General features: G+C 37.5%; 1 protein-coding gene across 1 annotated transcript in view; it reads right to left on the bottom strand.

Moving 5' to 3' along the window:
* ttc27 (tetratricopeptide repeat domain 27) overlaps positions 1–22,331 on the bottom strand; it is an 82,303-nt gene that overhangs the window by 22,455 nt on the left and 37,517 nt on the right. Inside the window, exons 10-12 of the mRNA XM_080869046.1 lie at positions 14,059–14,172; positions 9,807–9,902; positions 5,893–6,015 (exon numbers count right to left, since the gene is read on the bottom strand). Of these exons, the coding sequence (XP_080725172.1) occupies positions 5,893–6,015; positions 9,807–9,902; positions 14,059–14,172 (333 nt within the window). The remainder of the gene's footprint in view (positions 1–5,892; positions 6,016–9,806; positions 9,903–14,058; positions 14,173–22,331) is intronic.

Genomic DNA, 22,331 nt, shown 5'->3' with positions numbered 1-22,331 from the left:
CATCTACAATTTAATACAATCTTAGAAACAGTGCATTTTTCTTTTCAATATAGGTACTTGCTTACATAAGTTAACTAATCAGGTCAACCATTAATAGCTTAATTTAATGTCAGGATGGCCAGCCTAAAACAAAGATGAACTTTTGTGATATATCATATTAATCATGCATGTAACAGCAAAATATGTTCTACCTTATAAAACCCTTGTCGTGATTTCTTGGAGCACCAAAAAGCAAAACAAATATTTGGCATTTTATATGAGGATAGGTCAGAGGCAGCTGACACACATCTCACCAGCTCAGACTAGGCTTGTGAGTGTTTTACATGTAGTACATAAGCATGTCTCAAATACATGTGAATGATCCCCAAGAGTCGCCCTAGATATCATGTGGTGTTAAATAGGTTCATAGTGTCTTTATTTGTTTTAGGGGCATTTTTACACTGTCCATTTTAGTTGACATCCTACCGGAATAGCACCTCTTGCTACTTCCTGCCTGCCTTTGCTACCTTTTAAGCCAACACAGTCTGTTAGTTGGCAGTAATGTTGTATTTTACTATTGTGTGTTTGGCACTAGCTGCCGTGAGTTGCTTGTAATAGTTTGTACAAGTGAGTTCACCTAAAGATGTGCTGTATCAGACATTAGCCTAGACGCTAATTAGCCATTAGCTTATTTCGTTGTGCTTCAATTTATATGGTAAGGAAGTATAGCCTATGATGCTTAAAGGTCACAGCATTTTCTAATTGTAAAAGAATGTTTACGCATATCAGATCACACATGATATTTTGTGTCTTATTTACAGTTTTACAATTTATTCTTTCATCAAAATCCATGCTATGTATCCAACTGGACATAAACGACCACAAAAGAACAACGGTGTGGTTTTTATTCGTGTGACGATTGTTATCTACCTGCCTAGTTAAGTGCAGGGGAAGAATAATAACCAAGTGACATAAAACTGCAACACTTAGTAAAACTTAATGATAATCAGATTGATTATATTTCTTTACGCTGCAAATTTAACACCTACCATCAATTGATGGCAAATTTCAGATATTCTGAGGACCTTTTGAAAAATTGTCATTTCACATTTTCTAAGACTTTTTAATGACTTGTAAGAGCTCTATTAAAAGATCTCCTCTTCACCTCTCCTCAGGAGATATGAATACCTTATCCTACCCATCTACTCATAGGCAGGACATAGTTTAACACTACGAGAAGCAAAAAAAAAAACCCAAACCAAAACAAAAGTATCAAAACACAGGCTGAGATCTAGGAATGAAGTCTGACAGAAAAACAAAATTAACATAGGGATTATGTTACAAGTATAGTAGCTGTCAAATTACCTGTGGACATTTGCACTCGGTGCACTTTGTCTTGCCACTACATGTTTTGGATTGCAGCTCACGCACTTGTGAGGGTGGAATAATGAGATTGTTTTCTCTTTCCAAATCCCTCTGTCTTGATTTAGGTTGTGAAGAGTGCCAATCTAACCACTGCTAGCGAGCCGAGGGCCTCTGAGGTTTGACAGAGCCTTAGGTTCACTGCATTCCTTTGCTGTCATGGGGCTGATGCTGGGCCAACAGCCCAGCCCGATTAGGAACGAGAAACCCCATCATACTTATCTAAACTACACAACGCTGAGCAGGTTGTACCCCATGCAACATTCCCTAATTAAAGATAATACGGTAACACAGACACACACACCTATTAAGACCATTACTTTGAATTTTAATCTAAACTATAACTCAAACATGGAAAACAAATTCATCTGATCTGTCTGAAGTTAAATGTCGCTCCCAGACTCGAGCGGGTGCGTCTCAGATTAATTTAGTATTTGCATATTACATATTAATGCGTGAGGCTGATAATGACTGTAGTCATACTGTTTTCTGAGAAAATTCAACAGTGCATAAAACATTATGAGGATAACTTCAGGTCATTTTAGTTTTAAGGTTGAACAAATTTATTCTGAAAAGTACCCCCAGAAGTGCAGATCAATCACGTGGACTTGAAGGATGGTGGCTGAGCAAGAAGACACTGTGAAATGCAGTATACCAAGGGTAATTGCTATTCCTGTGCTAACTGCTTTTCTATGAAAACAAATGTTGTTAAAAAGACTGGGACCTACTGGGATCTATGGAGGAGAGAAGTCCAACTTGTGAAACATCAGTACCATCCAGACTGAAGTCTCAGTTTTTAATATAGATCTTTTGAACCCGTTTTTGCTGTTGGTGTTTTTAAAGTAATTTAATGGAAATATCTCATAAATAAATTGTCAATTCTTGACATCTGTGCTTCATTTCTGATGACTGGATTTCTACTTGTTTATTAGTTGGCATAATTAGCAGGTATCTCCCTGCAGACTGCAGAATACAGTCATTAGTTAAGAGCATAGCACTTCACCCTCTTTTCCAAATATGGTCATTTTAGGCTCAGAAAAAACAACATGCCAGTGGCTGAAATACTGTTTTATCTGTTAATATTTAGGAAAAATGTGGAGTTTAGAAACTAATGGGATGGTTTCCACATGCTTGCTAGTAAGAAAAAAAAAAAACAAAGAACAAAACAAAGTGACATTTTAACAGCAATGAAGATGTAACGTAACCACTAAACATCCAAGTGTTCAGCCTGCAACTTCTACTGCAGCTGGGCAAATGCAATGCAAACATTTAGTTAAACAGAGACGAGCTGTGAGCCATGCTGAACACAGCAGTCTCTTTCATTATTTATGTCCGACATTACATTACGTCATGAAACAATGTCATTATGACAGAGCAAAAAGGGAGTGTAGGGGATAACGGAGAAGCAGTGCTGGACAGAATCCCAACCACTCCAGACAAGTGGATCGGCCTTGTTATTTTGGATCTCAGTGAGTACATAACACAGACTATTGGCTGGAATTACCACAGCACATGGTTTAAGACTAGAGAAGGGCACTGCACTTTTTATTAGCAAAAAGCAACCTGACTAATCAAATCAGACACAATAGACACTGTAACTGACAAACAAAGAGCTGACAGGCTGTTAGAGTCCTGCTGAGAGCTCTTCACAAACAGACAGGTTAAATGTTCAGGTCAGTGCTCAACATCCACACACATCATTTATGCACATCTGCATTTCATAACCGAGTTGGATTTGAGTACTGGGTATGTTAAACACATAATTGGCGCAATCTAGTGTTTGATCCGTTACCTAGACCCAGTAGGAATTTAATTTCATCTTTCTAGGTTTTTGCCTTATGAACAGTCTAAATCAGTATGGAGAAAACAGCATTTGGCCTCTCAATTTCCCCCAGTTCTTCCACTTTTTGCTGTGATTTTGCATCTTTTTGTGTTTCATTCCGTTTCTCTCTGATCTTTTTGCATTTCACTGTGGTGATTGTTCCTGTTGTTGTCATTTTGCATCTGTGTTAACTGTTTGTTTTTAGCTCTTTGTTTATTGTTTTGTGTCTCCCTGTAATTACTTTTTTGTATTTGTTGCCATTTTGTATCCCTGTGTGCTCATTTTGCATCTGTTTGTGATTGTTTTGAATTTTTCCGTCATTTTGCATCTTTTTGCAGTAATGTCATTGACTTTCCAACAAGAAACGTTACCCGAGCAGTCATGGGGCCTGTGTCTGCTAGGTCTGTTAAGTAGTCCATCCATCATATTAAACTGAAAAGAAAACATTTGTCATCTGGTGTTTCTGCTGCAAATGTGTTTACCAGCACTAAATCAGTGCCATGTTTGTTTTGGCTTTGCTTATTAGTGTCATATATACATTATACATGTATGCATATATAATGCATACATAAATATGTTGCTAGTTTTGCACTAATGCTTCTCTGTGCATGCATATAAGAGATAAGAGGAATATTAGTAGTGTACACACAGCTGCAGACAGCATACGTGCTGACATCTGCTTTTAACCGTCTCTGTAGTTGTACTGGGTCTCTGTCCACACTTCTGCATGGCTGACTAAAATCATCGGAGTTAAAACTATCTGATGCAATAGTGATCAAAACTTAGTAATGTTATGACTGAGTGAATGACTGAATTATTTCTAAACACGGTCCTCACTGGATGTCTTTGGAATTAAACTCAAACCTAAATCTAAACGCCGAGATCACTTCTCGCAGCACAATCACAGCAAGAATTGTGTTGTACTCTTGACAGGCAGGTAAGAATGTCCTTGGTGAGTGCTGGCCTATGAATTGGTTATACTCCCAGACTGATAATGCTTTTATGAATATAACAATCTCTTTGTTCAGCTGGAGGGTGGAGAATGCGCCCTCCTTAAAAGAACATGAAGTAATAGGACTTGGTTAGGAGCCACATGGTGATGTTCAGGCATCAGAGCTTTTCCTCTGCGACTCCCTTTGTGGTTTGTGGCTATGTGTAAGTGGAGATCTCTGACAGATCCAGAGCCTACAGGGGACATTACCCCTTTAGTTTAAAAACAATACAAAGTTAGTCACGGTCAGCATTTGCAGCTGCAGTACAAGTTCAGATAAATTAAATACTTTACAATTTTTTTTACCTTACAATGTAAAGCAACTTGAGGCAACTGCTGTTGTGATTTGGTGCTATTTAAATAAAATGGTATTGAAGTGAAGTGAACCGTAATCCTAGCATCATGCTATGAGAAGAACATTTTTTGGCAAGGGATTAAAAATCACATGCTCCAGTCTTGGAAGTCTGTAATCCTGATGGCTAATCCAAGGGAGTTCTAACAAAAGGTAAACAAGCTAACAAATGAGGCTCATGTTGTAGTGAAAGTCAACATTATACTTCCTGTTTACATTCCCGAAGGATTATGACAAAGTTATCAGTAAAACAAAATTAAGACCAAGAAGATACACAAAATCCAGTTCTTCAGATTAATCAGAATCCATTAATACCCTTTTCACTGTAAGATATCAATATTTCTGTTACTCTTATATGCTGAAGTAATTAAGGATATGTCTTCTGCGTTGAAACTATGAATAAAAAGTCATTGCAATTTTGAATAATGACCAAGGGAAAGATGAGTGGAAGTGCAGTTATCCTGATTTTTGACTTTTTCCCCCCGATTGCTTCATCACTAATTACTGACAACCTCTAATTTGGCCTTGACAACCAGTTTAAAATACCGATCTGCCAAATGAGCATCAAATCATTTAGTTTGAAATCTACAATTGACATGTAAATCACACCATCTGTGCTGCTGTGAACAGAGATCTGCAGAGAGTTAACCACAGCTTGGAATAGACAAAAGTTTTCCAGTCTTATTATAGGATTAAAATCTTTTTCTGACTCTTTTTTTCCTGATAAGATAAGAAATATTGTAGCTATCCCATAGCCAGGAAATTCTTCAAATATCATGGAAACCTTTAATGTTTTTCCTAGATGTGAAAAGGTTTCTCTATTACACGAGATAAGAGAATCTAGAATTCAATAAAGATGATTTAATCCAACAAAACCCCAGATAGAAGGAAAAGAACAGATAGTGACTGTGGGGGTTGTGATTAAAAAATATGTGTCATTTATGATTTCTACCAAAGTAACTAGGGTCTGTTTAAGAGAAAATGAAACATTTAATTTGATTTTACATTACTCTTGCCTACATACAGTAAGTGTTACACTATTTATGTGAATAAAGAAACCATGAAGTATTAAAACAAATTCATATCAACTCAAAATATAGTTAAAAAATGTTAAACTAAGCACTATTGCTTTTAGATGATTTTGATTATTCAAACAGCAAGCTGCTGGAAAAACCTCTTCTAATAATACAACTTAGAAATGTTGTCTAGATTAAGTGAAGGATTTAGGGAATAAGAAAAATTGTATGAACATTAAAACGACTTCATTTACATAGATTAGTGGTTTAATATTCAGTTAAGTTCAGGAATGTTAAGATCAGCGTGTACCTTTCCGTGTTGGCCGAGTCTCTCGTAGCAGATAATTGCATCTTCCCAGAGCTCCAGCCTTTCATAAATGAGTACAGCTGAACTGATGCAGCCGAGATCCATCAGAAGGCTGGCCAGCTGTTTCTGTACACAGGGAGAGAATAAAGCGAAGACGTCTGAACCATGTTGAGGCTGCTGGCATGCTAAGGTGCTCACTATGACAACGCTAATAGAGTGACAGAAGAGGCACATTTTATATTAGCATGCTAGAAAGCTAACATTCATGCAAAATACTGTTTGCAGATCTTTAACAACTTCTATAACCATGAAGGCATATAAATGCATCTGATGACGAAATCAGATAAAACTTGCTCTGACTGACTGATATGGAACAAAATATTCTATACCAATAATTTATGTCCATCCATTTGTTGTATGTGTGTGTATGTATGTATGTATGTATGTATGTGTGTATGTATGTATGTATGTATGTGTGTGTGTGTATATATATATATATATATATATATATATATATATATATATATATATACACACACACACACACACACATATATATATATATGCATGTATGTGTGTGTATATAAATAAATAATCTATCTACATTCAATTTCACTGTGTTAGTTAGTTCTGTGTGACCTGTGTTAGCGTTAGCATGGAGAAATATAATATCAAAGTGCTTCTAGCAGTTGTAGACTTATGGGAAAGAAGACAGGAAGACTCTATTGTTTTATTCTCATTTATGATGAATAGTTATCAACGATAGTTACAAAACGACAGTTATACTGATAAACTGAACAGGAAAATATTTGCTATGGTCACAGACCAGCCACATGCTGATTTTTTATATATTTTTTTTTAAAGAAAAATGCAAGTTTTAAGACATTTTTACGCCGGGTTCAGACATTTGGGTGTCTGCAATTTTTTTGTAACCATCCACACTCATCTGTAAGACATTACAATAGTATGATGCGCCAACTACTGTACATCCATCAGGCAGGCTTGAAAACAGTGTAAAAGACATGAGTGAAGATCCAACCTCACCACTGTAAGAAATCACAAGTTTTTAAAGTACCATGAAATTAATGGAAATCAGTGAAACATAGGGAAGCAACTGATGGCATGCTTTAGAAACTGGTTAGTAGCAATGTAAAATATACACTACCTGATGTGTGGTTATTGACCAGAAATGTGCAAAACCAGCTGTAAGTAAACTATAAAAATGGCCTCACCCTAAAGGCATAAAAATGAAATGGCTTGTCATGAAAACGAAGTGTGAGACGGAAAAAGCAGAAAGCCACCCCCGGCAGAAAAATGCATTGCAGTACCTGCTGCAATCCTCCTCCTCAACAGACTTTCAGCTCCCCAGACGGTAATACAGACTCTTCAATTCCAACTTCATTGCTGTTATCAGTTATTACCGGCTGCCTGTGTGATGTTTCCTCCCAAACTGATTTCTCCCTTTCTCCAACACTCCTCCTACTTCAATCTTTCTATTACTGCCTATTCAACCTCTTCTCTTTCCTTACCCTACCTGGGACAACACTGCTGGCAATAATGTCAGCTGGATCTGGCTGATCACTTGCTTAATGGTGCAACATAGACACAAAGAGGCAAAGATTTTATCAAAATATGTCACAGCTAGTTTCTCCTTTTCAGGTGCAATTTATTTATCAAAATGTGGCCAATTTGCCCAGCTGGGCCACTCTGATGTGGAGTTTTCCCTGTGACTGAGTGGGCTTCCTCCGAGTCCTCTGGCCTCCTCTGAACTCCATCCTCCCACAGCCTAATGACATGCACGTTAAGTAAACTATTGATTCTAAATTGGCCATGGATGCAAGGCAGATAAAGTGCTTAAGGTGTACAGGTGTGGTTAAGGTGTGAACTCCAGAGGTCAACTATCAATCTAGTATAAAATTCCCATACACATAAAGTGCTTCTACATCCAGTAACTCGCTATAACTTTACAATGGGATTAAAGGTGACATTAGAGTTTTTGATACAGATATGGGGGCAACTTTTGTTACTCTAGCAAACAAGAAACCTTAAACAGTGGTATGCAACACTCCTTTCTAGTTCTATTATGGAAGAACTAACGTAATATAGGTAATATCATGCTTACTCCTTAACCTGACATCTCGGAGTTCTAATGTTTTTTTTTTATCTGAATTGAGCATCACAGTATGTATGCAGCCAAAAAAGTTATTTACATACACGGTTTTTAAGTATGTAAGTTAGATGAACGTTTTTACAACAATCAAGCTGTTGTCACTCGGTGCTTTTCTGTTTTTGTCATGTTCTCTATGAAATAAAATCATCATATCATTACAAGTAGCTGATGTTCTCTTTAAGACTGTAGAGCGGATGTGTACGTTAGCAAACTGGAAATCTTAACAGACAATGTGGCAGCAAGGAGTGGATTTTCTTTTAAAATTTAATCCAGTATAATAACAATTATGTCACATGCGCTGAGTAAGCAGAGAAGAACTTCAGGGTGATAAAGTTTGTTCTTGAGAGAGTCAGAATTTAAATTAGGAGAGTGCTGCTGAGAGGTGCCCCTCCATTAGAAATGCAGATGAATAGAAGCTCTGACCGCAGAATCAAATATTATCACAAACATTTCTCAATAGCCAAAAAAACGTATGAGATCTCATGAGAACTATATAAGCTAAGGACGACCTGCCAGAGAGGTGGAAAGATTTGTCTCAGACAATGATAAATATTTATCTACATTACATTTTAATGCCTTAACGTGCTGGCCAAGAGGAAATTGGCTTATTGACCAGATATCTGCCTTGGTTGAATTATGTAAACAGATGATGTCATGTAAGAGACTTTGTGGTTAAATGTAACTATGCCATGAGAATTAAGGCACTTGAATTCTTATTAAAGGCAAAGAATCTTCATTATAAATAACAGCTGAACTGTCTTGTGTTTAGTGTTTTCTTTGAACATTGTGCCAGCAGTGACCAGTACCAGTGTTCTAGTGGTACACCCACCAGAATCATAAGGTGATGTAAGCTATTTGTTACTGGTGACCAAAAATGTTCCAAGCATGCCAAAAGAATGGCAACGATAAAGCCAACAGAGCTGATTGTTGCATTGCTCTTCGTTCTGTTAGCCAAGAACAAACAGCAGTTAAGCATTATTGATTATAACCTTTGACAAGGCTGCTACTTGAAGAATGCAGCACGTGGGCAAGCACTAGAACAGCTGCTCTTTTCCCCTACACCCCGCCCTGGAGGCCTTTTGTCGTATTGTTCTGTCCCTGTTACGGGCATGACACCGCTTGATTTCAATCCAAATGTAATATTAATTTTAATCTAATTTGCCATTCACTTATCTATGCTTAAAGAGTTAACTTAATTATAACTTTGGTTATCTCTACTTTTTCTTTAGTTTATTTTGAAACAAAAAAGGAATTTAGAATAGGACAAGACAAGGTATGATAACAACAACATTAAGTATACAAGCTATGAGCTCTGGAATGAAAGAGGATGAAGTCAGCCCTGTGACAACATTCACAGTATTTAGAAAGTAGCTCTCAAACCCTTAACAGCAAGCCTAAGGGGCGTGTCAGCGGTTTAGTGAATTCTTGTTTTAAGGACAGCAGACGCTTTTTCTTATGGTAGAACAATCAAGGCAAGGTTTATGACCAAATAACAGCAAAAATGTTATTGTATTCCATCTCAGGTGCACTTATGTGACATTAATGCGAATTATTCAATCTATGCTTAACCGAGACATTATCGTTTCGTATCATCAGTGACATTATTAGTCTCTGTCCAAAAGATCTTTTTAATGATAAATTTTAAAAAACACAGACTCTTACAGTCAAAGTGAATAAAGTGCTAGTTAATTTCCTTTTAGTTTACCAGACGGAACGTTTTGGAAAAAAACAGAAAGGGACCTAATACCTGGACAGCCCATCTGGGTGGTGCTTGGCAGCAGTAAAAGACTTTGAGGCGCTCCGTCACAGGACAACTCTTGTCTTCAAAGTGGTCTACTATTGCCTGGAAAAGAAAGAAACTCAAATAAAGAAGGAAACCACAAAATGTGCTGCAGAGTCTGTAACAACAGAGTTCATCCCCCAAAATGACTGAGTATTACTTCCATCAGTTGAAGATGTAACCAGTATCTTTACTGCTAGCAGTGCAAATATATGTATATATTCTGTGCCATTGACAGGGTTACAGGGTCATTAGGCATGAAATGGGCAATGAGAGGGAACATTCATGGAGACAAAGAGCAAATAGTGAACACAACTCTTGTAGCCTACAGCTGTTCGTTCTCCTTTTATGATTTTGAATTAAATAAAATGCAAGGAGGAACAAACAGACACGTTTTGTGGTTTCCTTCTGCCACCATCCTTGCAGAATCTTGGCATCTTTTCCAAAGGGTCAAAACTGATCAGATGAGCAAATTAAAATCATTGAGACACGTTTTAAATGTCCCCCCCCATACAAAAAACGTGGTTTATCTCCAATGGTACACATAAAAAACACAAAAGTAAAGAGGAATGTTTTTGTAAACACAGAGTTGTTGCTAATAAATTAGAAAATGGCAGTGGAAAGCCAACTTTATTAAATTAAATAATTGATTGCTCGTTTTGGGTTGTGGGAGAGTTGCTGCCCCATCCGAGGGAGTTGAAGCACAGCATCTGCTGTGATGAGGACATTGTGGTACAGATAAACATGAGCTAGAACACGAAGCCCTCAATTTACCGCTTGATCTACGTTCCAACTCTCAGTTATGTTCTTAAGCTCTGCGTAGTGGCCAAAAGGATGAGGCTGTGGATAAAAGCTGTCAAAATAAGCTCCCTGGGCTCAGCCTTTAGAGGCAGGATGAGGAGCTCGCACATTTGGAGGGAGTACAGCTACTGCCGCTTTGCACTGATAGAAACAGCTGAGGAGGTCAAGGCATCTGATCAGGATGCTTTGTGGATTCTTCACTTTGTAGGAGGCAGACCGAACAGTCAGGAGCCTCTAAGGGTAGTCCCATAACCTTCTGGAGAGATCATTTCTCTCTCATCCAGGATCCTCCATAAAAAAGCCAAAAACCATTTTATCTGAGAGACCCTGTTAGCCTGCTTTCAAAGAGAAATTATCTCAGAGCGGACTGATGGGCAGACTGATGGATGATCCTTATCTTGAGAACTGGAATTATTTATCCAAAATCAAGCAAAACAACGTAGAACAACACTACATGCCAAATTGATTTAGATGCATGTCATCATATAGAATGAAATAGAAACCAAGTGCATTTTATATGCTCAATAAGCTTGAGACCTTTATAGGAAACCAATCCAACTACACAAAATCACAAAATACATCTTAAAAAATGACATTCACTGCTTACAACTTTACTCTCTACCAGCCCAGGCTGTGGCAGCTAAAACAGCCTCGTTTTACTTCTGTAAGGAAGACTTGTCTGCAAACTATGTCCTCGAGTCCTCCGTTTGCGGCTTTTTTTTTTTTTAATAAACCCATAATGCACCTTGTGCTCACTCTTTCAGGGATGTTATTGATCAACATCCACAGTAACATTTGGAGCTGCAGCATTAATGGTTTGGTTTGTGCTCAGGGTTGTTTGGAGAGAAAAAGAACAAGGTTACTCAATAACTCACTGGGACTGTGAGTCTGCAGAGCTCTGCGGCTCTTAACTTTGTTTGTGGTCACACTAATTTTCTTATTCTGTAACATGATGGCGAAACCATTCACAGATGGGCAGATACGATTACACACAAAATGAAAACACAGCAACAAACAGTATCCTTGGATGGACTTGCACTAGAGCAAAAACCACTCATGAAATCAAGGCTGCAGAACTTCTAGAAGCTTCTGCCATGATACGCGAATTGTCTTCAAAAACAAAACAAGAAAACTAGCTTCCTTCATTTCAAGCAGTTCAGATTAATACTCAAAGTTCAATTAGATAATTGAACTTTGATAAACCTTTATGATTATTAACTTTTTTTAATGGGCTGTGATTTAATTATCCAAATCTGGGCAGGGCAGATAAGGAAAGCATGTGCATCCGCAGAGTACTGTGGAAAACCTGGCCTTTGATTTTCCTGCTATGGTTTTCACTAACATACCACTCCCCAAAGGTGATCAGGTGACCAAAGAGGCCACTTATATCCACTGTCACATTTATGAAACAAGCCTTTAGAAGATGCTGCACTCTGCCCACAACCAAGTGAATACAGCAAACAAAAAACTGACGAATTGAGATTCAACCAGTGATTTGTTATTATTTAGGTGTATGAAGAATGGCAAGAAAACATTCAACATATCACAGCAGCAGCCTGGACTTTCTCCATGAATTCATGGAGCCTCAATTTTGGATATCAGAAATACGGGTTCATTAATCCATGTTTGCAGTTTTCTATTCTCCAGTTTTGCTCCAGTGCCCTGTGCCCACTACAGGTGCAGATTTCTGCTCTTTGCTGATTGGAAATTATTTCTGTTATTGACAGCTCATTGCATAGCCCATGATGAGCAGCACTCATCATTCCAGATGTGCAGCTGATTGTGAGTCAATCAAAAATCATGACTCAGACGACTGTTACCAGGTGTTATCTCCTCACTACTAACTTACATACGTTTTTGGAATGACATTCATTTTTCTGATAGATGCAGTTACAATACAAACTATCCAAAATAAACAAGTCACAAGAACAATGTTTTTACCAATTCCAAGACGATTCATGTCCCCGTCTGCCTCCTTGGGACTGGAGGTGGAATGTTTGTACTTACAGACCCTTTCCAAAAAATGTGAATATCATGGAAAAGTTTATTTATTTCCATAATTCCATTCAAAACATTAAACTTTCATATATGATAGATTCAGGGCCCACAACTTAAACGATTTCAAGTACTTAGTTGTTTATTTGTACATAATTTGAGCTTAGAGCTCATGAAACCCACGAAAACAGGCAGACAGAAGATTCAAGAATCTGGCAGAGATCCAGAAAGAGTGAAACGAGGCAGGAGTCAAAGCTTCAAAACCACTTCTGAGTCTGAGCCAACGTCGGAAGCGACTCAACTGGGACAAGGAGAAGATAGACTGGACTGTTAGCCAGTGGTCAAAGGTCCTCTTTTCCGATGAAAATAAAGAGTGCCTTTCATTCGGGAATCAAGGTCCAAGTGTTTGGAGGAAGACAGGTGAGGAACAGAACCCAAGCTGCTTGAGGTCCAGAGTGAAATATCCGCAGTCAGTTATGATTTGGGGTGCAATGTCCAGTGCAGGTGTTGGTAAACTCTGCTTTCTTAAATCCAAGGTCACCGCAACAGTCTACCAGAATGTTTTACAGGGCTTCATGATTCCTTCTGCTCAGGATCTGTATGGAGATGCAGATTTCATCTTCCAGCAGTACCTGGCCCCTGTCCATACCGCCAGAAACACCAAAACTTGGTTTGCTGGCCATGCCATCACAGTGCTTGACTGGCCAGCCAACTCACCAGACCTAAACCCCATTGAGAATATATGGGGTATCAAGAGGGAAATGAGGTCCACCAGACCCAAAAACAAAGAAGAGCTGACAGCAAGCATCAAGGAAATCTGGGCTTCCATAACTACCGGGCAATGCCACAGGCTGATTGCCTCAATGCCACGGCGCATCGAGGTAATGATTAACGCAAAGGGATTCCCAACCAAGTATTGAAGATGTACTTTCAAAATTATAAGTCAAACATTTTGATTGATTTGATGTGATCCTAATTTCTATCTTTTCTTTCTGCAAAAACTGAGAAGTAAATGGTGATGTCTTCACAGTATTCTAATTTTTTGAAATCCTGTTTTTGTGGGTTTTATGAGCAGGAAGCCCAAATGATGTACAAATAAACAACTAAGTACTTGAAATCGTTTAAGTTGTGGGCCCTGAATCAAAATGTATGAAAGTTTAACGTTTTAAATGGAATTTTGGAAATAAATAAACTTTTCTGTGATATTTTAATTTTTTGGAAAGGGTCTGTATAGCAGTGACTGGCATTATTTTTGACATATGGTGTGATAGGTGGTGGTGCTGGAAGAGACTCTGAATCTTATTTCAACAGGGCGACTTGTATGGCCATTTCTACAATAAGCTGGATTGATTAAGGCAGGCAGACGCTTGCACACACTCTGCTTTCTGTTTATTTTGACCTTCCTCCCCGAGTAGATATTTACCTGGGTTTGCATCATGGCTCTTTCTACACATCGGGATTTTCCTTTTTCCAGTTTCGTCCTGAGGCAAAGTGCTGACACTTGCACTGGCCAAAACTTGGGTTCGGACAAAACACACTGCGGAACAATAAAAGAAAAATAGAGGGTCAAAGATAACACTTTATTCACATCATCAAGGAACACATGATTGTGTGCAACAACAGTATCATTCTGGTGACAAAAGCCAAGGAGCTCAGGAAATAGTGCCTCATCCTCTAATCAGAAGGTGGCTCAATCCAAAGGTCCGAAGGATAGAATTGAAGGGATGCATTTAAGTATGTATGGCCGAATGAAACGTGACTTGTACGTAAAAAGTATTTTTCTTTATTTTCTACTAACTATTAAACCCTTAAAAGCAAACGCAAGCAGATCAATCCAGATTCATAGTCCATAAAACCAATTACATTACACAAAAAAGAAGCAAATGAAAAAGCAAACCTGGCATTACCTTCCCACAAACATAGAACTATACAAGAGCTTTATATACCTGACAATACAAAGATTGTTGTATTAACAAATCTGTGTGTGTGTGTTTTATTTATTGGTGAATATGGAACATGACACACTCATTCAGCACTTCAAATTACCGACATCCTTCTGAACAAGAAGTAAATTGATGCATAACCAAGTTTTCTTTTAAACACAAGCATAAGTTAAAGGATGCTTTGCCCCAAAAATCATAGCTTACAGATGACAAATGAAGTATAGTACTCATGATTTTAGTATAAACAGTATAAAACAGTACAGAGACAAATAATAACATTAATAACCTAACATTATTAGGTCAGAATTGTCTTTTTTTTCCTTATCAAATTCTGCAGCTTTAATAATAAGCTCAGAATGCATCCATATGCACTACTAAAATAGATAAGACAGGGATTGAATTGTAAACTATAAACTGATCTGTGTTGGTCTGTTTCAAAATAAAGTGGATTATACAATATTTGTTCCTCCAGTATTCAAGTTATTACTGTTACATGTTGTGTATATAAATGTGCACAACTTTAAAGGTTGTCACAGATGGATCTCGCTTCTGATTCTGGGTGTAAGTATTAAACTAGACGATGATCAAAGTGAAGATTAGACATCAGTATATAGTTTGGCAGCTAAACCCAAAAAAGATCTCTTTGCTTTTAGGTTTTTCAGTCTGTGCAAGTATTGTCCCAGTATCATTCCAGTTTAGAATATTCTCCAAAAGCTGCCTTGCACTGAGCCATGCTGCAGAAACAAAAGTACAGTCATAATTGAATGCACTGTGAATGCACAGTGTGCTACATAAACAATAATAGGTTCACCTTTTTGACCTTTACAGCATATACTATATTATTCTGGTGGAACCTGAACTTTAGGTCTAATTGCAATCTTATTAATCAAGTAGTATTTTGGTAAGCTTAGTTTTTGTTACCGCATCCCTTCAGATCTTTTGTTTTTATTTTTATTTTCAGTTGGGACTGTATGGGCGGGGATGCACTGCTTACGAGTTTGTTTTGTTATGGTTATACATGGGGAGGGCGGTGGGGGGTGAGGGTTGGGGCCCATATCTTGACTGCAGAAGTATGGAGAGCACCAGAATTAAGCCGCCTTAATTTATTCAAATGCAAGACAATGGAAATGGAAATGAAAAGAGTGTGGATCTGACCTTTTGTACATGGAATGTTAAAGGTGTAAATGAGCCTGTTAAGAGAGGCAAAGTGTTATCACACTTGAAATCTCTTAAAGCGGATATTATCTTTTTACAAGAAACTCATCTGAAAAATGCTGCTCATAATAAACTTGGGTGTAGATGGATTAATCAGGTGTATTACTCAACATTTTCTGCTAAAACCAGAGGGGTAGCTATATTAATTAAGAAAGATACTCCGTTCAGGCACACTTCCACTATAGCTGATAAGAATGGTAGATATGTATTAGTGACCGGGGAGCTGCACGCCATTCCGATTATTCTACTGAACATTTATGGACCTAACCATGATGACCCAGAGTTTTATAGAAAGGTTTTCAGCTTAATTCCGGATATACCTAATAATAATTTAATAATTGGAGGTGATTTTGATTTAGTGTTAGACCCATACTTAGATAAATCCCTCTCCAAAAAGAAAAAAAAAAAAAAACACATTGTGTAAAGGTAGCAACTTTATTAAAACATATATGAACAATATGAATATTTGTGATGTGTGGAGAACTTTAAATCCATCAGGTAGAGTATTCTTTCCACTCTTCTGCACATAACGTTTATTCAAGGATTGACTATTTTCTGGTAGATGGAGAAATGCTCTCCCTTGTTCGTAACATAACCTATCACAATATTATTATCTCTGATCATTGCCCTGTCACCTGCTCCTTTGCACTTAGCAACTTCACAAAAGCATATAGGAATTGGAGATTTGACCCACAACTACTGAGCGATTTAAAATTTCAACAGTATATAAACTCTCAGACCTCTTTATTTTTCGATATAAACGATAATGCCGAAATCTCACCTGATATATTATAGGAAACGTTTAAAGCCTATATCAGGGGGTGCATAATATCATATCAGGCCTCACAGAATAAAAATAATAAACTAGAACAATTAAAATTAGAAGAAAATGATCCACGATTTGGACGCCAATAATGCAAGGGCTCCCTCTTTAGATAAGTACAACACTATTTGTGCACTAAAATATGAACTAAATCAAATACTAACCAGCAACATTAATAGAGCGTTCACCTTTGTAAGACAGAAGTACTTTGAATTTGGGGACAAGCCACATAAGTTGTTAGCTAGACAGCTAACAACTTATGTGGCTGTCTAGCTAACATAAGTTGTTAGCTAACAGGGCTAGCTAACAACTAGCCCTGTTAGTTAACAGCTAACAACTAACAGAATGATTCACAAAATTAGATCACGCAATGGAAACCTGGTTACATCACATAAAGACATTAATGATAACTTTAGACAGTTTTATGAATCTCTCTATACTTCTCATTCCACTGCAGGGCCTAAAGATATGCAGGACTTTTTAGATAAGTGTGACCTCCCTGTGTTAGATCAGGTGGGTCGCAAGATTTTGAATGCCAAGATTACAAAGGAAGAAATTATTAAATCTATTGGTTTATTAAAAAATGGTAAGAGTCCAGGCCCAGATGGGTTAGGGAATGAATTTTAGAAACAGTTCAAGATTAAACTTGTTCCATATCTTGATTAATGTTTCAAGTAGGAAACAGTGACAGGAAAACTGAAGAATAAAAAGTTTAAAAAAAAAAAAATGGAGTAATTCAATCAATACTTGAAAATTTATTGTATAATTAATCAGTCTATATTCGAAGCTGCCATCCAAGCTTCTTTTGGACAAGATTTATTTCTCTGTTGGAAAGTGGAAGGACTTTATTATTACATGGTCTGTGATTTTAATCCAGTCCACACTGTGTGAGTATTAATGGTGCTATTCTCTTTTGAGTGCCATTTTTGACTTGTATTTTTTTGGCACTTACTTAGCATTAAAAGTTAGTTACTGAATCAGATGGATGTACAGAGTGAGATTCTAAGAAGACTAAAACTTAATGAAATATGATGATTTCTAAGCAAGACTTAGAAGCTCATGTTCAGCACCATCATAAAATAAGAGCTGCTCTCCATGAACACTAAATATTTCGGTGCATACCTTTCGTCTATATTTGCATAGATTTTAGACATTATAATCTCAACATAAAAAAGCCCACCTGTTAACAGTCAGAGGTACAGTTAGCAGCTATATGCTGTTAATAAAGTCTGTAACACAATAGAAGTACAAAGTAATCCAGAAAAATCTGAACACACCACGCTATCCTTCAAAATTAGTACGTCATTAGTATTTATGAATATATGAATAAATTAACAAATTTTAAAAAATAAATTAATTGAAACAGAATGCAATGATCTGCAAATCTCGTAAACACATTTTCCCTTACAATAGAAGACCGAAACCATACCAAACATTTGAACTGAGAGAGTTTACCATTATTGGAAAAATACCTTCTTTTTATAAAAGCTTTCCAGCAGCTGCTCTGAAATGTTGTCAGATTCTAGTCTGACGAAAGATTTTACCTGCTCAACAATCCTGGGTCGTCTCACGGCGCTTTTTTATTTCATGATGCCCAAATGGTTTGGTGCAGTTAAGCCAGTTCAGCAGTCAGACTCTTTTACTATGAAGCCATGATGTTGTTATAGATGCTGTGTTTAGCATTGTATTGATTAAATATGCAAGGCCTTCCCCAGATGGGAGCATGTGTTACTTCGAGCTTTGGCCCAGAGAAGAGGGCAGCATTTCTGGATCATGTTCCCATCTGGTTTGTTATTTGCATGATAGAGCTTTTGGATGGCACAGACGATACCTTCTGGAAGGGTTCGTGAACACATGCAGTGTCTGCATAGCAGGATGATGTTTTTCTTCCTAATGCAGTGCTGCCTGAGGACCCAAAGATCATGGGCAGCCACTGATTTTTAGATATTCTCATTTATTTATTTTTTTAATACAGACACTCTGAATATCTGATGATCTATCATATATGATGACATAAAAATTTAAAGTCTTCTTTATTATGTTGAATGACATTCTGAAATGAATTCCCAATCTGTAGATACAGGTTCTTCTGCTCATTCATAAATACAGCCTCTCTAAACTGCAAACACGTCAGTGACCTGTTGTCAGTTAACCTACTTACATCTGAACACCTCTCAAACGTAACACATTTTAAACATTTAATATATTTCTAATGCTCTATTATAGAATATATATGTTCTGCAAATTGTTGCCGTTTTAAAAAACATTTTAATTCCCAAATTATTTGGCGTTGCGGTTGTACCGCAGCACTGTGGAAATGCACACAAGAGTAACTTTCTTTTTCCTCTTCTTCTGTAGCTGAAATAAGCACAGGGCTCGCCTGTCTGCTGTGCACTGTAGTGGGAAATCAAGCAGCAAGCTTTAGTGAGAACACCTAATTATTAAAACCTATTACAGCCACAAAGTCTTTATCTGTGTGCTGTGGTGATAATCTGCTGTATAATAGCTGGCACAGCTTAGTGGTTTAGCTTTAGATGAGCTGATTAAAGGGAAAGCGGGGAGGGTGTGTTCAGCAGATTTACTGGTAGGTAGATGTCAGAGAGAGACGACTGAAGCTTTTCATCTGAATTCATGTCTCGACTCATCTTTAATCAGAACAAGTTATACAACAGTAACTTTCTACACACTGTATATTTATGACAATGGAAATGCGTGATAAAAGAGATACATGGTTCGAGGTGAGATAAACAAACACTAATGATCTTTGTGGATGCTTAGCAAGTCTTGCTGGAGTCATTAATGCAACAGTAAATTGTCCTAATTATGCAGTTATTCCTCTACCAACATCAATCGTTGAGCAATTTAAAAAAAAATCAAACGATAAAGCATCCAAAGCGTTTGTCATGTCGCTCCTGACGCAAATGGGTGTTTCTTAACAGCAACGAGAAGACAGAGGAAGTTTTGATGGTGACGACTAAATCCACTTATTATATTGATTATTTTCTGTTATGTTTGACTGAATGCTTTGGAGTAACAGAAAAAAAGCTTAGAAAAAATGTTGCATACTTCATAATTACAAGTAGTAAAACCCGTCCAAACTCGATGCTTTTTAGAACCTTAAAGATGCGTACAAACTGAAAGCAGTGTCCTTGTTGCATATCATTACTACATATCATTCACTCCTATTGTGCATAAACAAATACCCACAATGAAATGAAGAGGGGGTCAAAATTACAATACAACAATTTGAGAGACTGATGAAGTCCGATAGGGACAGATTCAATACAGCAGACAGCTGTCGACAAGAAACTGAGACTCTGTTATGAGGAGACAGGTTTGCTTGGGAGCAGGTTATACTTATACTAAATTTATGTATTTATTTTTGTAGGTACTGAGTATGGTGATCAAAACTGAGTTAATGTGAGAGGCATTTAGGACAGTGTGTAATGCTGCAAAGAGTAGACTGGGGCTGAACAAACATCTGGATGTGAGAGGAGACATCAGGCTGTGTCACATGGGAATAAGACCTGTGTGAGTTTTTACTGCAACCCTGAGATGAGGTTCAATTTATTCATTAACTGCAGAATACCATGAACTCTTATTGTGGGCCAGGCTTTCACCTTCTTCAGTTGCAAAGGGAGTCAGGCCAATTTACCCTTCTTCCAGCATAATTCATGTCCTGCAAACGCATCGATCTGCATAAAGATTTCTGTTCGGATGGTAGGGCAGAGCCTTGTCACCTACCGTACACGTGCTTTGGTACAGTTCTCCAAAATTAACAGATTTATTGAATTAAAGCCAGGGCAATAAATAAATCCGTATTGCTACATTTACGGTCTCTTTTTGTTTTTGAAGATCATTGTTTTTCTTAAAAAAATAATAAAAAAAACCTGACATATTTACTATGCAGTGTTCTGATGTACGAGTGGTGCAGAAATAGAGATCAGACAGAGAGATCTGTGAGGAAGCATGTTTGCAGAGATGAAAGGGATATAGATATAATGGTCCTAACTGGAACCTAGACACAAGTCAGATCCTTAAATCCTCTTTGTTGGGTTTCCAGCAGCTGGTAGTTTGCTGAGGTGCATCATCAATCCCTGTGATACTGCTGCCTGAACCCTACACAAGCTGCCAAAGTCTCATAAGCTTCTCTCTAGAATGAATTCAAAGTTTCACTGCAGAGATGAAACAACTCGGTTGATTTTTGTGCAGCTTATTATTAGTGCCTGTAATATTCCCTGTTACACTCAAATCATGGGCGAAAAGCTCCTGTAATAACTGACACATTAGCAGTGCTGAGAGATGTTCTTCTAGTAAGGTGATAGGATTCAGGTATCGACGAAGACAGCCAGACATGTGACAACCATCTAACCAGCCTGCAGATTCCTGGATCTACATGTAGGCTGGGAAGATGCCTGCCCACAGAGCCAGCAGCTGCTTGCAGCAGCATTTCCAGCCAACGCAGATATGCTGCCATCTTATTTTGTATACACAGCTGGCTTCATAATAACTACTGCTCAACTTCAAAGAAAAGTGATGAACAGAGAATAACCACTGGCATAGTACAAATGTACCCACAAATATATTTGTTTCCAATTGGATAGCACCAATAAACATGGACACGCAGACTTGCATATTGCCTTATCTTGTTAGGATTTCAGGTAATGCACCAGGATTAAAAATGTAGGTACAGGACAAAGTAATTAACATTTTTCAAAGAAATACAGAGCAGCTGTTCTGATCTGACTTTGACTGCCACATACTCTTCTTTCTAGTATTTCCAATTTACTTTCTTTGCAAAACAAAGTCTTACATATCATGAGCTCAAAAAGTTACAACCACTCATATCCTAAGTGTAAATAACAGTGCTGTGTCAATTTACAGCCATAGTGACAAAGACTGAATCATTATATTAGGACCAGTGGTGAGAATGTGACAATGTGTCATTTTAACAATCAAATCTAATGTGTTCCAAGACCTCATGAAAGGAAACAAAAGCGTTATTATCAGGCTTAAGCAAGCCAGAACAACTAGTAGGACACACTGAACTATTCAATAATCCCACCAGTACAGTATTTGTTGCTTCTTTTTGCCAAGTACAAATTTAAAGTGCATCCTAGTGGCTAACCAAATAATTACAGCAAAGCTATGGTTTGAAGTTTTGAAGACGTGCATGCTCTCCAGAGTGAATTATGGTGACAATATTCATCTCAAATACAGCTTTATTTAAAAAGGGATTTTTAGGTTATTTAATTAAACAATTATGTTGTACTCATGAATATACATTGATTAGCGTGTAATTATATCTTCCAACTAACATCATCATAACGATAAAATCGTAGTAGTGGTCCCACTACAGTTTGTCTGCCACTACAAAAAGTTCCATTAAAGTTTTGAGGAATTGCCTTCATAAAAATTACTGGTTGTTTTTGGGAGTGTCCCTAAAGATTTATGGTTACGTTTCCCTCAACATGAGCTCAGCTTTCTTACTGCTCACCTTTGGGTGAGCCATTTCATCATTTTTGTATTGTGGCTTATGTTTGTATGTCCACTTCAATTTGCTGGTACGACGATATTTTCAGCACTCTGCTGAAAAACTTACATTTAGGATGTTTACCAATCTAACTGCAAGTCTGGTTGTACATATCTTATTTATTGCCTGTATAAGCAAGATGAATGAGGCCCAAATAGTGATTTATACACTGCTGCATTATT

The sequence above is a fragment of the Rhamphochromis sp. 'chilingali' genome (genome assembly GCF_963969265.1).
Source record: "Rhamphochromis sp. 'chilingali' genome assembly, chromosome: 20".
NCBI classification, from domain to species: Eukaryota; Metazoa; Chordata; class Actinopteri; order Cichliformes; family Cichlidae; genus Rhamphochromis; species Rhamphochromis sp. 'chilingali'.
This window is presented reverse-complemented; position numbering and strand designations above follow the sequence as displayed.